The sequence below is a fragment of the Mustela lutreola genome, chromosome 18 (assembly GCF_030435805.1).
Source record: "Mustela lutreola isolate mMusLut2 chromosome 18, mMusLut2.pri, whole genome shotgun sequence".
NCBI classification, from domain to species: domain Eukaryota; kingdom Metazoa; phylum Chordata; class Mammalia; order Carnivora; family Mustelidae; genus Mustela; species Mustela lutreola.
Window position 1 is genome coordinate 6,710,529 of NC_081307.1, and position 14,803 is coordinate 6,725,331.

A 14,803-nucleotide genomic window follows, 5' to 3' on the forward strand; every position below is an offset into this window, starting at 1 on the left:
AAAACTGTCCCTCAGGCTGAAGTTCCATATTTGACAAACAGACTTTTTCCACAGGAAGACTGGGGTTGTGTTTCAGTCTATTGTCTGTGTATTAACCTAGGTGTGGTGACCAACCAAGAACTGTGTTTCCAATTATCATATTCCCATTGATATTAGGGTGCCAGCCTCCTTGATCACCAGAATCAGGTAGATCAAAGGGAATTTCTCTTTGTGAATTATCCACATGTACTGGGTTTAGATATACAGCTGGAGAATGTAGAGATTGGAGCATTATTTGCTGGCTTAAGAAAGGCAGTGATGATGTATCTTAACTGCACATTTCCATAGGTTAGAATGCAGCTGAGAGTCCTTATCTGTTTATGTATGCTGGCTTTAGTTTCAGAGTAGGAGAATGCCACAACCCCTTGCTCCCACCACCCCCAGCCAGATAACAAAGGAGTGTCATAATTGTTCATGCTTGCTGACTTTATCTAGTGAGCATGAGAATGTCATAACTGTTCATGTTCACTTGCTCAAACCAGCTAGAGGGAGAGTGCTACAACTGCCTACACAACCAGACTTCTGTAAGGCAGTAGAACAGTACTTGAATGCTGGTCTTTTCTGTCTTGGCAAGGTGGAGGGAATGGGCTGTGTCTGAACTTCCTCCTGTGCTAACAGGATAGGTGCAGATTGCAAAAATGGTATCTGCCAGTGCCTCTGACTCCAGGGAACACTCCTCCACAAGAGATTTTTGAATTAGCAAATGAATCTCCTTCACATATATTCATAACGCTTTCCAATCTGTTAGGGGATTTGTTTGTTTGTTTTTGTTTGGTTGGTTTTGCTGGATTTTGGTTGAGTGAGACCATATGTAAGCTGTTTAAAACGTGAATCTCAAGTTTGTAATAGCAGTTTGGGTCCCTTGAGCATCAGTCTATTTGGTTTTCTAAGCCATACATTTTGGGAGTTTGTGTTTCCAGTGCAGATCTCAAGGATTGAGATGACTAATATGGGGGCACCAACCCCTTGCTTTTCCAGGGGAAACACTAGATGGGTGAGATCCATCCCTATTCTAGGATGCCATGGCAGCACAGTTTTTGGTGAGATGATATCCTTGCCTTCCTACCCATTTTGATATGGTCTGATTTTAGTCATAATGACTAAAATTACAAGTCAGGAAATGACAGGTGTTGGCAAGGATGTGGAGAAAGGGGAACCCTCCCACACTGCTGGTGGGAATGCAAGCTGGTACAGCCACTCTGGAAAACAGTATGGAGGTTGTTCAGAAAGTTGAAAATAGAGCTACCCTATGGCCCAAAAATTGCACTACTGGGTATTTATCCTAAAGAAATAAATGTAACGATCCAAAGGGGCATGTGCACCCAAATGTCTATAGCAACAATATCCACAATAGCCAAACTATGTAAAGAAGCTAGATGTCTATCAACAGATGAATGGATAAAGAATACATGGTATATATATATACAATGGAATACTATGTAGCTATCAAAAGCCTGAATTCTTGTCATTTGCAATAACATGGATGGAACTAGAAGGTATTATACTAAGTGAAATAAGTCAATCAAAGATAATTATCATATGATCTCTCTGATATAAAAAATTTGAGAGGCAAGGTAGGGGGGTTATGGGGAGTAGGGAGAGAAAAAATTGAAACAAGATGGGATCAGGAGGGAGACAAACCATGGATACTATTAATCTCATTAAACAAACTGAGGGTTGCTGGGGGGGGGTGGGGTAGGGATAGGGTGGCTGGGTTATGGACATTGGGGAGGGTATGTGCTATGGTGAATGTTGTGAAATGTGTAAAGCCTGATGATTCACACACCTGTACTCCAGGGGTAAAGTATGTGTTAATAAAAAAAAAAAGTGCGATTTATGGTTCACATGAGAAGTGCATGTTTGATTCTGTAAGAACCTGATAGAATCTTTGCCAGAGTAGTTATGCCATTTACTTTTCCACCAACAATATTTAAGTGATCAAGTTTCTCCATATTTGGACCAGTATTTTTTGTTATTACTATTTTTTATTTTTGCTATTTTGATACATGTATATGGACATTTGTGCTTTTAATTTCCACTTCTGTAATGGTTAATTATATTCAACACATTTGCTTATATACCATCAATACATTCTTCTCATTAAAATGTTTACTCGTGTCTAATCAGATCACCTTTTTTATAAAAGATGTTGGTCTTTGTTTTTTTATAAATAGTACACTCAAGTTTACAAATGTTTTCTTCTATTCTGTAGCTTTTTTTCAAGCTTTTAATTTTCAGGATGTCCAGTTTATCAATTTTTCCTCTTATAGACTATGTTTTTGGTGTCAAGTCTAATAATTTCACCGAGCTCTAGATCATGAAGATATTTTTGCATGTTCTAATATTTTTTTCTAAAAATGTATAATGAGTTTTACAGTAAATTTTTACTTATTGCTAACTTTTTTTATAAGGTGTGAGGTTTAGGTTGAGGTTCTTTTTTCTGTACCATTATAAAAATTAAATTGGGATATTTTTGTGGTTCTATATCGGGGTTGTCTACTCTGTTACATTGATCTTTCTATCCACCCACTAATATGTTTTCTTGATTAGTTCAGTAATGTAGTAAGCCTTAATAATAGGTAGAGTGAATCTTCCCATTTTACTTCCCTTTTTCAAAATTATTTTAGCTATTCTAGGTCCTGTATTTTTCCATATAAGTTTTCAAATAAACTTATAAAGGACAATAAAATATTTTCTGGAATTTTAATAAGAATTGTGTTAAAACTACAGTTCATTTTGGGAAGTACTGTTATTTTTACTGTACTGTATCTACCATACCATGAATATGGTAAGCCTTTTAAATTATTTATGTAGTCATTGACTTTTTCAAAAATAATTTTCAAGGTGGAGATCCTATACATCTTTTGTTAGACTTATATCTAAATATTTTATTCATTTGGGAGAAGTACTGTGTTTTCATCTCACCTTTTATTGTTGTTAGTATACAGAAATACTATTTTTATGTATCTAACTTGTACCCAAAATACTTGCTGAACTCATTTATTAGTTTTAGAACTTTATGTAAATTCCTTAAGATTTTGTGTGTAGACAATGATGCCATCTGTGAAAAGGGATAGCTTTTTCTTTTTTTCCTTTGGTAGTCTCTCTCTCTCATCTATCTGTCTTCTGCTATCTATCATCTATCAGTCTGTCTATCTGTCTATCATCTATTTATCTATCATCTCTTTTAAATATATGTTCCTTGCTTATTGAACTGGGTAGAACTTCATGTACTATGTTGAATAGAATCATAAGACTGTATACCCTTGCCTTCTTCCTGATCTTAAGGGAAAGCATCCAGTCTTTTACTATCTAGTCATATCATGTTAGTTGTAGGTTTTTGAAGAGGACCTTTAGCCAATTGTGGAAGTCCCCTCTATTTCTTGTTTGTTGAGATTTTTTTTTTTCTATCATGAATAGGTATTGAATTTTGTCGATATATATGATTATGCAATTTTTCTTCTTTGGAATTATAGTTTTATTTTATTGAAATCTAAAAAAAAAAGCAATATATGGGAGTTCACTGATGGTATTTGAGTAGTCTAGATTCATAAGGAAAAACCATGGATATGTGAAGATATCAAACTTCCTCTTATGTTAGTTAATGTAGAGATTAGGCAACACACGTGATTAAATTTACATTGAGAATTTTGGGAAATTGTTCAGAATTGCCAGACTTTGATCATAACTATCTAGGAGACTCAGGATGCTAAGCACCACTGTTATTCTGAGCTTCTAGTGAAGAGTACCTCTCATTCTTAATTAAGCAAGATAAAAAAATGTTATAGCAGTAGTAATGTGTGTTGTGTTATTCTAGGAAAATTGTATTTGGATGTATGTATAACACTACTATTTTGATAAAGTTTTTTTTATTTAAAAATAACTATAGCTTATTTTCTTTGATGTTAGATACCTACAATTCCCTCCACACAAATAATAACTGATTATTTAAAAAAACGTTTTCAGACACAGATTTTTTAATTTATTTTTTCTTTTTAAAAATTCATAGAAATCAGAACTCTACAAATAGAAATTTACTGTAAAACTACTAGTTATAGCACATCATTTGTGGCATATTATTTGATTAAAAGGATACTTCCAAAACTTTGCCTGACACATATTTATAGTTACAGCAATGTGTTGAATGGAAGCAAAGTGTGCTCTCATCACAGGATATGGAAAATATTGGTATTTTTTGAAATGCAAGATTCTTATTTTTGATAGACATATATGTTATAACTAGACTTTTAGAGTGGATTTCAGAAATCCAGGATATTAAATCTGGCATGTTCAACTATAATATTAATATACATGGTCCTATAAAGATAAATTATTACTAATAAGACTACATTGTCTTTTGTATTTGTATATAAAAGATATTTGTGCTACTCAAAATATGAAAATAAGATAATATCACAAGTATTGAAAACATCTCTTAAAATAGTCTTGTGAAGGGGGCGCCTGGGTGGCTCAGTGGGTTAGGCCGCTGCCTTCGGCTCAGGTCATGATCTCAGGGTCCTGGGATTGAGTCCCGCATCGAGCTCTCTGCTCAGCAGGGAGCCTGCTTCCTCCTCTCTCTCTCTCTGCCTGCCTCTCTGCCTACTTGCAATCTCTGTCTGTCAAATAAATAAATAAAATCTTTAAAAAAAAAATAGTCTTGTGAAGTTGGCAGTGCCATTAAAGTGCCATATATGGTATGTTTTTTCTGTTTCCAAAATTATTTATTGATAGCATTGTCCTCATTTTCTTAATGAAATTATTTCTTGATTAATAATCTATAGCTTGCAATCATGTGTGTGTATATATATATGTATGTACGTGTGTGTATGTATATATATATATGTATATATATGTGTGAGTGTGTGTGTGTGTGTATAGTAAGTTAGAGTGGTGAATACAATGGAGCCACACACTTGATTTGGGGTGTGTTTTGGTCTGTTAAAAGAGACTGCCTCCCAAAATTTTAAAGAAAGAAAAACATATATATACAAAAATAAAGGTAAACACGATGAAGGAATGGAATATGGCTGTAAAGGTGAAAATTAAAGATTCTAAAAATGGAATTGATAAGAAGTTGGTTGAAAAAAGATAGAAAAAAAAGAGGAGAAAATGTGATCAGGCTGGAGACTATAACAAAGCCAAGCACTAGATTTAGGGTATATTTTTGTATGTTAGAAGAAACCGTATCCCAAAATTTTAAAGAAAGAAAAACCTATATGTATACAAAAAATAAGGCTAAATACAATGAAGGAATAGAATAGGACTATGACAATGAAAATTTTAAATTTTTTAAAAGGTATTGATAAGATAAAATAGTTTTAAAAGGTTAAAATCAGAAAGGACAAAAATTTTAAAAATAGAATAAGAAAAAAATAAAATTAAAAAAAATTTAACTTTGAAAGACTAAAGAATCAAGGGGGAAACGTCATGCATCCTATGTGTTGCATTCCCCTAGCTCTGGAGTTCCACAGTTCTTATTGATCAGTAAACTTGGTCTTGGCTGGATGCTCTTAATCTTAGTTTTGCTCTCAGGAACTTTTGTTGCCTGAACACTTTCTGTACAGCTTTGAAGGGTGGAAATGAAAATGGGGACCTCCCAATCTTCAGCCCCATAGGAGCCAAGAGCACAGGTCCCCACTCCTCAGTGCAGTCTCAGCAGAGAAAAGCAATCAATCATTCCTGTCTCGCTGGTCTCTGGCAACACTCTTTGCTCACCTGGCCTGTGACCAAGTGTTTCTATCTCTAGTGCATGGCCCTGTTTGGAGTCTCCAAACCCAGCAGATTCCTGCAGTGTGCACCCATGTCACTCCTCCCAGAGGAGGAAGGGGGTGGTTCTTCCTAGATCTGCCACTTGTGGGGTCTCTGCTTGAAGATTAGTGGGCCAACTGTGCCTTGGATCATGGTTTAAGGTAACCCCGAGCTGTGAACCCACTCCTTGGCTCCATCTTTGCAGTCAGCTTCCCTGCTCTGACACCTGGCAGCTCTGCCACACTCAGGCACCCCTGGTCTTTCTATGACCCTGAGAGTCCTCTAAGACCTCACTGTCCCCATGAGTGTTCCACACCCCCACCCCACCCCTGCTTAACCTCTGGAGCTATGTCCCTCATGGAGCAGACTTCCAAAAGTTCTGATTTTGTGCTCTGCCACACTACTGCTTGCCAGAAGCTGTTCCCTCCCCCCATGGTCTCTCATCCTGTATATTGCCTCAGATTCATTTTTCTGTACATCCTTCCTTCCAGAAAGCTGTTGCTTTTCTGTTCCTAGAATTGCTGCTCCTCTTTGATCTCCTGTTGAGTTTGTAAGTGTTCAGAATGGTTTGATAACTATCTAGCTCAACTCCTGGGATGTGGGGATATTTAGGTCTGCTACTCCTCCACCATTTTGCTCCTCCCCCTGTTTTGTTTTGTTTTTAAGAAATGGTCATTCTGTTTTCACAGTGGCTGCACAATTCTACATTCCCACTGGTAATTCACAAGGGTTCCAATTTGACTACTTCTTTACTAACACTTACTTTCTGTTTTGTTTGGATAATAACCATCTTAGCAGATAGGAAGTGATATTTTATTGAGTTTTTAATTTTCATTTTCCTAACAATTAGTAATGTAGAACTTTTTTTCACAAGCTTGTTGGCTATCCCTATATCTTCTTTGGAGAAATGTCTATTTAAGTCTTTTGTCCATTTTTAATTTAGTATTGGTTTTTGTAATTGTTGAGTTTAAAGAATCCTACATATATGTTGGAAAATCCCTTACCAGATCATGATTTGTTAATATTCTCTCCCATTCTATGGATTTCCTTCTCAGTCTCTTGATAGTGTCCTATGGCACATGAAAATCCTTTTAATTTTTTTGAAGTCCAATATACCTGTTCTTTCTTTTGTTCCTTATCACTGGGTGTCATATTGAAAAAATCATTTCCAAATTAATGTTCTGAAGCTTTCCCCTATGTTTTCTAAGAGTTTTATTATTTGGCTCTTTAGGTCTTGATTTTTTTTGAGTTAATTTTTGCATATGGTGTAAGATCTAATTTCATTTTTTCATATGGATATCCAATTTTCCAGGATCATTTGTTGAAAAGATTATGTTTTGTCATTGAATGGTCTTGGCAGCAAAATTATTTGACCATATATGCAAGGATTTATTTCTTGGCTAATATATTCCATTCATCTATATTTCTGAATTTATGCCAAGACTACTGTTTTCATTGCTGTAGCTTTTTAGAAGGTTGTGATAGCAAGAAGTGTAATTTCTCCCACTTTGTTTTGTTTTTAGGCTGTTTTGGCTATTTGATGTCCCCTGAAATTCCATCTTAGATGGGTTTTCTATTTCTGAAAAAAATGTCTTTAGAATTAGCATCTTAACAATGTCTTTCAGTCCATGTACACAGGGTATCTTTCTATATATTTATACCTTCACATCACTTGCCTCCTTGGTTTAGTCGGTTAATAATAGTTAATACTGTTTCAAATTGAATTGTTTTCTTAATTTTTCACAATGTTTATTGCTAGTGTAAAGAAATGAGTTTATTTTTTGTATGTTAATATGTTATCCTGAAACTTTACTGAATTTGCCAATTAGTTTTGAAAAGCTTATTTGTGTGTAGAGAGTCTTTAGGATTTACTATATATAAGATTATGTCATCTGCAAACAGATAATTTTACTTCTTTCTATACAGTTTGTATGCCTCTTATTTATTTTTATCACCAAATTTCTTTGGCTAGAATTTCCAAAATTATGTTGAAAAGAGGAGGTAAATGTAGGCTGGAATATGCAACATCTTTTAAGTATTGGGTGTATGTTAATTTTCAGGAACTAATTTCAAAAATCTAATTTTTATTCTTATTATATTCATATTTTCAATGTATTATTTATAATTTATGTGACTTTTTAAAATAAAACAAAAAAAACATAAGCCAGGAGGACAGTTAAAAAAATTTTGAGGGGCGCCTGGGTGGCTCAGTGGGTTAAGCCGCTGCCTTCGGCTCAGGTCATGATCTCAGGGTCCTGGGATCGAGTCCCACATTGGGCTCTCTGCTCAGCAGGGAGCCTGCTTCCCTCTCTCTCTCTCTGCCTGCCTCTCAGTGTACTTGTGATTTCTCTCTGTCAAATAAATAAAAATCTTTAAAAAAAAAAGAAAAAAAACACTTAAAAAAAAAATTTTGAAAGGTAAATGAAGCAAAAGTTATATATACAGGTGGCCAATTACCACTAGATTACCCATTTTGACATAACAAGGGTTTTACAATGTATACAAATATAGTTAAAATATTTTTGTTGACAAATTATTCTTATCAATATTTAACAAATATTCATAATCCAAAATACTAACATATCTGAAACTCAAACAAAATTAATAAATTTTGTTCTAATTTTTGAGGGGACAAATCATTAATATTAATCTAGCTAATTATTTATAATAGAACATTAACATAATGTAGAAAATTTTCCTGATGGAGATTTTCAATTCAATTCCAAATTCTAAGTATCAAAACCCAAATTATATTACATTATTTTAAAAATTACATCAAGGCAAACACCTTCAGTAATTTTTCTTTTTTCTATTGTTTAGATTTTTTATTGAAATGCTAGAATCTTTGTATCAGAATCAGAGTAATATGGAATAAAATGTCTCAATTTGAGCATCACTTATGTGTATATAACAAATAATCCTTTTCTCATATTGCTTCAAATGTGTGACTATGAAATATCTTTGTTTTATTTTAGTACTGTATAAATAAAACCTGCAAAGAAGTTCATTTGGCAGGAAACAAATGTAATGCTGTTACAAAATGCAGAGGAAATGGAGTAAGTTTTCTTTTTGTAGTTCTAAATTAAATATTATTTTTGTGGGTAATTCAAATTAAAGTTTATCTTACTGGGGAGAACTGAGAGACTAGTTACTTTTAAACTGAACTTACCAAGGAATAGCTAACCAATATAAAGGAAACAATTGGGATGATAAATGTCTGCCATTTGCATCAACATGGATGGAACTGGAGGGGATTATGCTAAGTGAAATAAATCCAGCAGAGAAAGACAATTATCATATGGTTTCACTCATATGTGGAACATAAGGAATAGACCAGAGGACCATAGGGGAAGGGATGGAAAACTGAATGGGAAGAAATCAGAGAGGGAGACAAACCATGAAAGACTCTGGACTGTAGTAAACAAACTGAGGGTTACAGAAGGGAGGAGGGTGGATGAATGGGGTAACTAGGTGATGGGTATTAAGGAAGACAGGTGCTCTGATGAGCACTGGGTGTTATACAAAACTTATGAATCATTGAACACTACATCAAAAACTAATGATATACTCTGTGTTAGCTAATTTAACATAATCATAAAAATAAATTTAAAAATAAAGAAAATCAGTGGAGCTAATTAAAACACTGTTAAACTGTACTACATCTGTTGATTTTATTCTCAAAATCCACAACTTATGAATTAATAACATGTTTGAATGAAAAATACTAATTCTTTTCTTATGCCAATAAATGTATAATTTACTTGTAATTATGAACATATTTTGTTCTTCCTCATTTTCTTAATAATTAAAATTTATAGCTGTATAATGTTTTATAGAGAGTACACTTAAAAAAACCTGTTGAAATGTTAGCGAATTGTCAGATTGTTCCTATGAAGAGGATTCCAGTCGGATATGTATCCTCATGCAAAATTTCTTTGTTTCTTCCCAATGGCTTATCTATCTTAATCTGCTAATACAAATCTGCTGTTACTTTTGTATTTAAGTTTTATATCTTAAAATTTATAGTATTGGTCCTTTTAAAATTATTTTTCCTGAAAGAAAATCAGTGTAAGATACAGTCAACATTATAGGAATTATTCCGGATTTATAATATTTATCAGTATTCAATTTATAATTTTTAATTTGATTGGATTTAGAATGTATAAAATACCTATTCCATGTCTTTAGCTTTCTAGAGGCTGTTAACAAAGAGGATAAGTACATTTTCATGTTTTGTTTTTTACTCTCTATAGTTATAGTTATTGACCTTATCTTTTGCTTTCCATTGTTTAATTATCTGTTTTAAGTATCAGCACAAGTTATTTTTATTAAGTCTCAAAACAAAGTTATAGATTATAAATTATTGATACTGTTCCACTGGATACAAATTTGTTTTCTTTGCCTACTACCATTTAGTTTCCATTTTTATTTTACTTAGTTTTTGGATTTTTAGATAAAATTTTTCTTTTTTTATTAATATATCCCTATATCCAGCATATACTTTATGTTATTTTATTTATTTATTTATTTTTTAAATTTTTATGTATTTATTTGACAGTGAGAGAAATAACAAGAGAGGGAACACAAGCAGAGGGAGTGAGAGAGGGAGAAGCAGGCTTCCCACCCAGCAGGGAACCCAATGCAGAGCTTTATCCCAGGACCCTGGAATCATGACCTGAGCTGAAGACAGATGCTTAATGAGACTGAGTTACCCAGGAGCCATATTTTTTTTTATTTTATTTTTCCAGTGTGCCAAGATTCATTGTTTATGCGCCACACCCAGTGCTTCATGCAGTACGTGCCCTTCTTAATACCCACCACCAGGCTCACCCATCCCCTGATCCCCCCCTTGCATCCAAAACCCTCAGTTTGTTTCTCTGAGTCCACAGTCTCTCATGCTTCCTCTCCACCTCTGATTTCCCCCACTTCACTTTTCCTCTTCTTCTCCTAATGTCCTACATGTTATTCCTTATGTTCCACAAGTAAGTGAAGCCATAGGATAATTGACTCTCTCTGCTTGATTTATGTTACTCAGCATAGTCTACTCCAGTCCCATTCATGTTTCAACATGGACCCAAAAAAGTTGGGTATTCATCCTTTCTGATGGCTGTGTAATACTCCACTGTATATATGGACCATATCTTCTTTATCCATTCATCTGTTGAAGGGCATCTTGGTTCTTTCCACTGTTTGGTGACTGTGGCCATTGCTGTTATGAACATTTGGGATACAGATGTCACTTCTTTTCACTACATCTGTATCTTTGGGGTAAATACCCAGTAGTGCAATTGCCTGATGGGTCATAGGGTAACTCTATTTTTAATTTCTTAAGGAATCTCCACACTGTTTTCCAAAGTGGCTACACCAACTTGCATTCCCCTCAACAGTGTAAGAGGGTTCCCCTTTCTCCACATCCTCTCCAACACTTATTGTTTCCTGTCCTGTTATTTTTTTTTTCCGTTCTAACTGGTGTAAGATGCTATCTCAATGTGGTTTTGATTTGAATCTCCCCTGATGGCTAATGATGATGAACATATTTTCATGTGTCTGTTAGCCATTTGTATATGTCTTCTTTGGAGAAGTGTCTATTCATGTCTTCTGCCCATTTTTTGACGTGATTATCTGTTGAGGAGTTCTTTATAGATCTTGGATATCAGCTCTTTATCTGTAGTATCATTTGTGAATATCTTCTCCCATTCCATGGATTGCCTTTTTGTTTTGTTGACTGTTTCCTTTGCTGTGCAGAAATTTTAATCTTGATGAAGTCCCCAAACTTGATTTTTACTTTTGTTTCCTTTTCCTTTGGAGACGTATCTTAAAAGAAGCTGCTGTGGCTGATGTCGAAGATGTTACTGCCTGTTCTCTAGGATTTTGATAGATTCTTGCTTCATGTTGAGGTCTTTTATCTGTTTCAAGTTTATCTTTGTATATGGTGTAAGAGAATGGTCGAATTTCATTCTTCTATACATAACTGTCTAATTTTCCCAGCACCATCTATTGAAGAGACTGTTTTTTGTTTTTTTTTTTTTTTTCTACTGGATATTTTTTCCTGCTTTGTCAAAGATTAGTTGACCATAGAGTTGTGGGTCCATATCTGGATTCTCTACTCTGTTCCACTGGTCTATGTGTCTGTTTTGTGCCGGTACCATGCTGTCTTGGTGATAACAGCTTTGTAGTAAAGCTTGAAATCAGGCAAAATGATGATCCCAGCTTTGTTTTTCTTTTTCAACATTTCCTTAGCAATTCAGGGTCTTTTCTGGTTCCACATTAACTTTAGGATTGTTTGTTCCAGCACTTTGAAAAATGCTTTTGGAATTTGATCAGGATGACATTGAAAGTATAGATTGCTCTGGGCAGTATAGACATTTTAACAAAGTTTATTCTTTTGATCCATTAGTCTGGAATGCTTTTCCATATTTTTGTGTCTTCTTCAATTTCTTTCATGAGGGTTCTCTAGTTCCTTGAGTACAGATCCTTGCTGTGAGTTCTAGTAGTTTGGGGGTAGAGTCATTTGGATTCTCCATATAAAGTATCATGTCATCTGTGAAGAGAGTATTTGACTTCTTCTTTGCCAATTTGAATACCTTTTATTATTGTTGTTGTTGCTGTTGTCTGATTGCTATTGCTGAGACTTCTAGTACTATGTTGAACAACAGTGGGAAAATGGATATCCTTGTCATGTTTCTGATCTCAAAAGGAAGGCTGTCAGCTTTTCCTCATTGAGAATGATATTTTTAGCTGTGGGTTTTTCATACATAGGTATTATGAAGATGAGGAATGTTCCCTCAATCCCTATACTTTGAGGAGTTTTCATGAGGAATGGATGTTGGATTTTGTCAAATGCTTTTTCTGTAACAATTTAGAGTACAATTTATTTTTTTTTCTCTTCCCTTATTGATTTGTTCGATTACTTCTATCACATTGATTTGTGAATGTTGAACCATCTTTACATCCCAGGGAAAAATCCCACCTGCTCATGGTGGATAATCTTTTTAATGTACAGCTGGATCCTATTAGCTAGGATCTTGTTGAGAATCAATTGTATTCATATTCATCAGATATATTGGTCTGAAATTCTCCTTTTTAATGGGGACTTTGCATGGTTTGGAGATCAGGGTAATGCTGGCCTCATAAAAAGAGTCTGGAATTTTTCCTTCTGTTCCTGTTTTTTGAAACAGCTTCAGAAGAATAAGTATTAATTCTTCTTTGACTGTTTGGTATATTTCCCCAGGGAATCCATCAGGTCTTGGGCTCTTGTTTTTTGGCAAGTTTTTGATTCACTCCTTCGATCTCATTATGAGGTATTGGTCTGTTCAGGTTCTCTATTTCTTCCTGTTTCATTCTTGGAAGTTTAGAGGTTTCCAGGAATGCATGCATTTCTTGTAGGTTGTTTAACTTATTGGCATGTAGCTGTTGATAATAATTTCTGATCATTTTCTCTATTTCCTTGGTGTTAGTCGTGATCTCTCTCCTTTCATTCATAATTTTATTAATTTGGGTCCTCTTTTTTCTTTTGAATTAGTTTGGACAGTGGTTTATTGATCTTATTGATTCTTTGCAAGAATCAGCTTCTAGTTTTGTTGATGTGTTCTACAGTATCTCTAGTTTCTAATTCATTGATCTCTGCTCTAATCTTGATTATTTCCCTTCTTGTGCCTGGTGCTGGCTTAATTTGTTGTTGGTTTTCCAGTTCTTTGAGCTGTAAAGAGAGCTGGTGTATTCAGTATTTTTCAATTTTTTTGAGTGAGGCTTGGATGGCTATGTATTTCCCCCTTAGAACCCTCTATGTGATATCCCATAGGTTTGGACTGATGTGTCTTCATTCTCATTGGTTTCCATGAATTGTTTAAGTTCTTCTTTGATCTCCTGGTTGATCCAACCCTTCTTAAGCAAGGTGGTCTTTAGACTCCCTGTTTCAATTCCTTCCAAACTTTTTCTTGTGGTTTCAAAGCATTGTGATCTGAGAATATGCAGGGAATAATCTCAGTCTTTTGGTATTGGTTGAGTCCTGATTTGTGACCCAGTATGTGGTCTATTCTGGAGAAGGTTCCATGTGAACTTGAGAAGAATGAGTATTCTGTTGTTTTAGGGTGGAATGTTTTGTATATATCTATGAGGTCCATCTGGTCCAATGTGACATTCGAAGCTTTTGTTTCTTTATTTTCTGCTTGGATGATCTGTGTATTACTGAGAGTGGTATGTTAAGATCCCCTACAATTAATGTGTTAATATAAATATGACTCTTTATTTTGGTTAGCAGTTGACTGATGTAGTTGGCTGCTCCCATATTGGGGGCATAAATATTTATAATTGTTAAATCTTCTGGTTGGATATACCCTTTAAGAATAATGTAGTGTTACAAAAGTTGGGTATCACGTTGATTGATTTGCGAATGTTGAACCATCCTTGTAGCCCAGGGATGAATCCCGCCTGGTCATGGTGGATAATCTTTTTTTTTTATTATTATTAATTTTTTTATTTTTTATAAACATATATTTTTATCCCCAGGGGTACAGGTCTGTGAATCACCAGGTTTACATACTTCACAGCACTCACCAAAACACATACCCTCCCCAATGTCCATAATCCCACCCCCTTCTCCCAAACCCCCTCCCCCCAGCAACCCTCAGTTTGTTTTGTAAGATTAAGAGTCACTTATGGTTTGTCTCCCTCCCAATCCCATCTTGTTTCATTTATTCTTCTCCTACCCACTTAAGCCCCCATGTTGCATCACCACTTCCTCATATCAGGTATATATACACAATGGAATACTATGCAGCCATCAAAAGAAATGAAATCTTGACATTTGCAACAACATGGATGGAACTAGAGCATATCATGCTTAGCGAAATAAGTCAAGCAGAGAGACAACTATCATATGATCTCCCTGATATGGTGGATAATCTTTTAAATGTGCTGTTGGATCCTGTTTGCTAGGATCTTGTTGAGAATCTTAGCAACATGGATGGGACTGGAAGAGATTATGCTGAGTGAAATAAGTCAAGTAGAAAGAGTC

At 34.8% G+C, this 14,803-nt stretch overlaps 1 protein-coding gene across 1 annotated transcript in view; it reads left to right on the top strand.

Annotated features, from left to right (window-relative positions):
* The window catches only part of LOC131820570 (disintegrin and metalloproteinase domain-containing protein 18-like), a 213,905-nt gene that overhangs the window by 129,776 nt on the left and 69,326 nt on the right, over nt 1-14,803 (top strand). Inside the window, exon 17 of the mRNA XM_059156250.1 lies at nt 8,763-8,843. Coding sequence (XP_059012233.1) covers nt 8,763-8,843 — 81 coding nt within the window. The remainder of the gene's footprint in view (nt 1-8,762; nt 8,844-14,803) is intronic.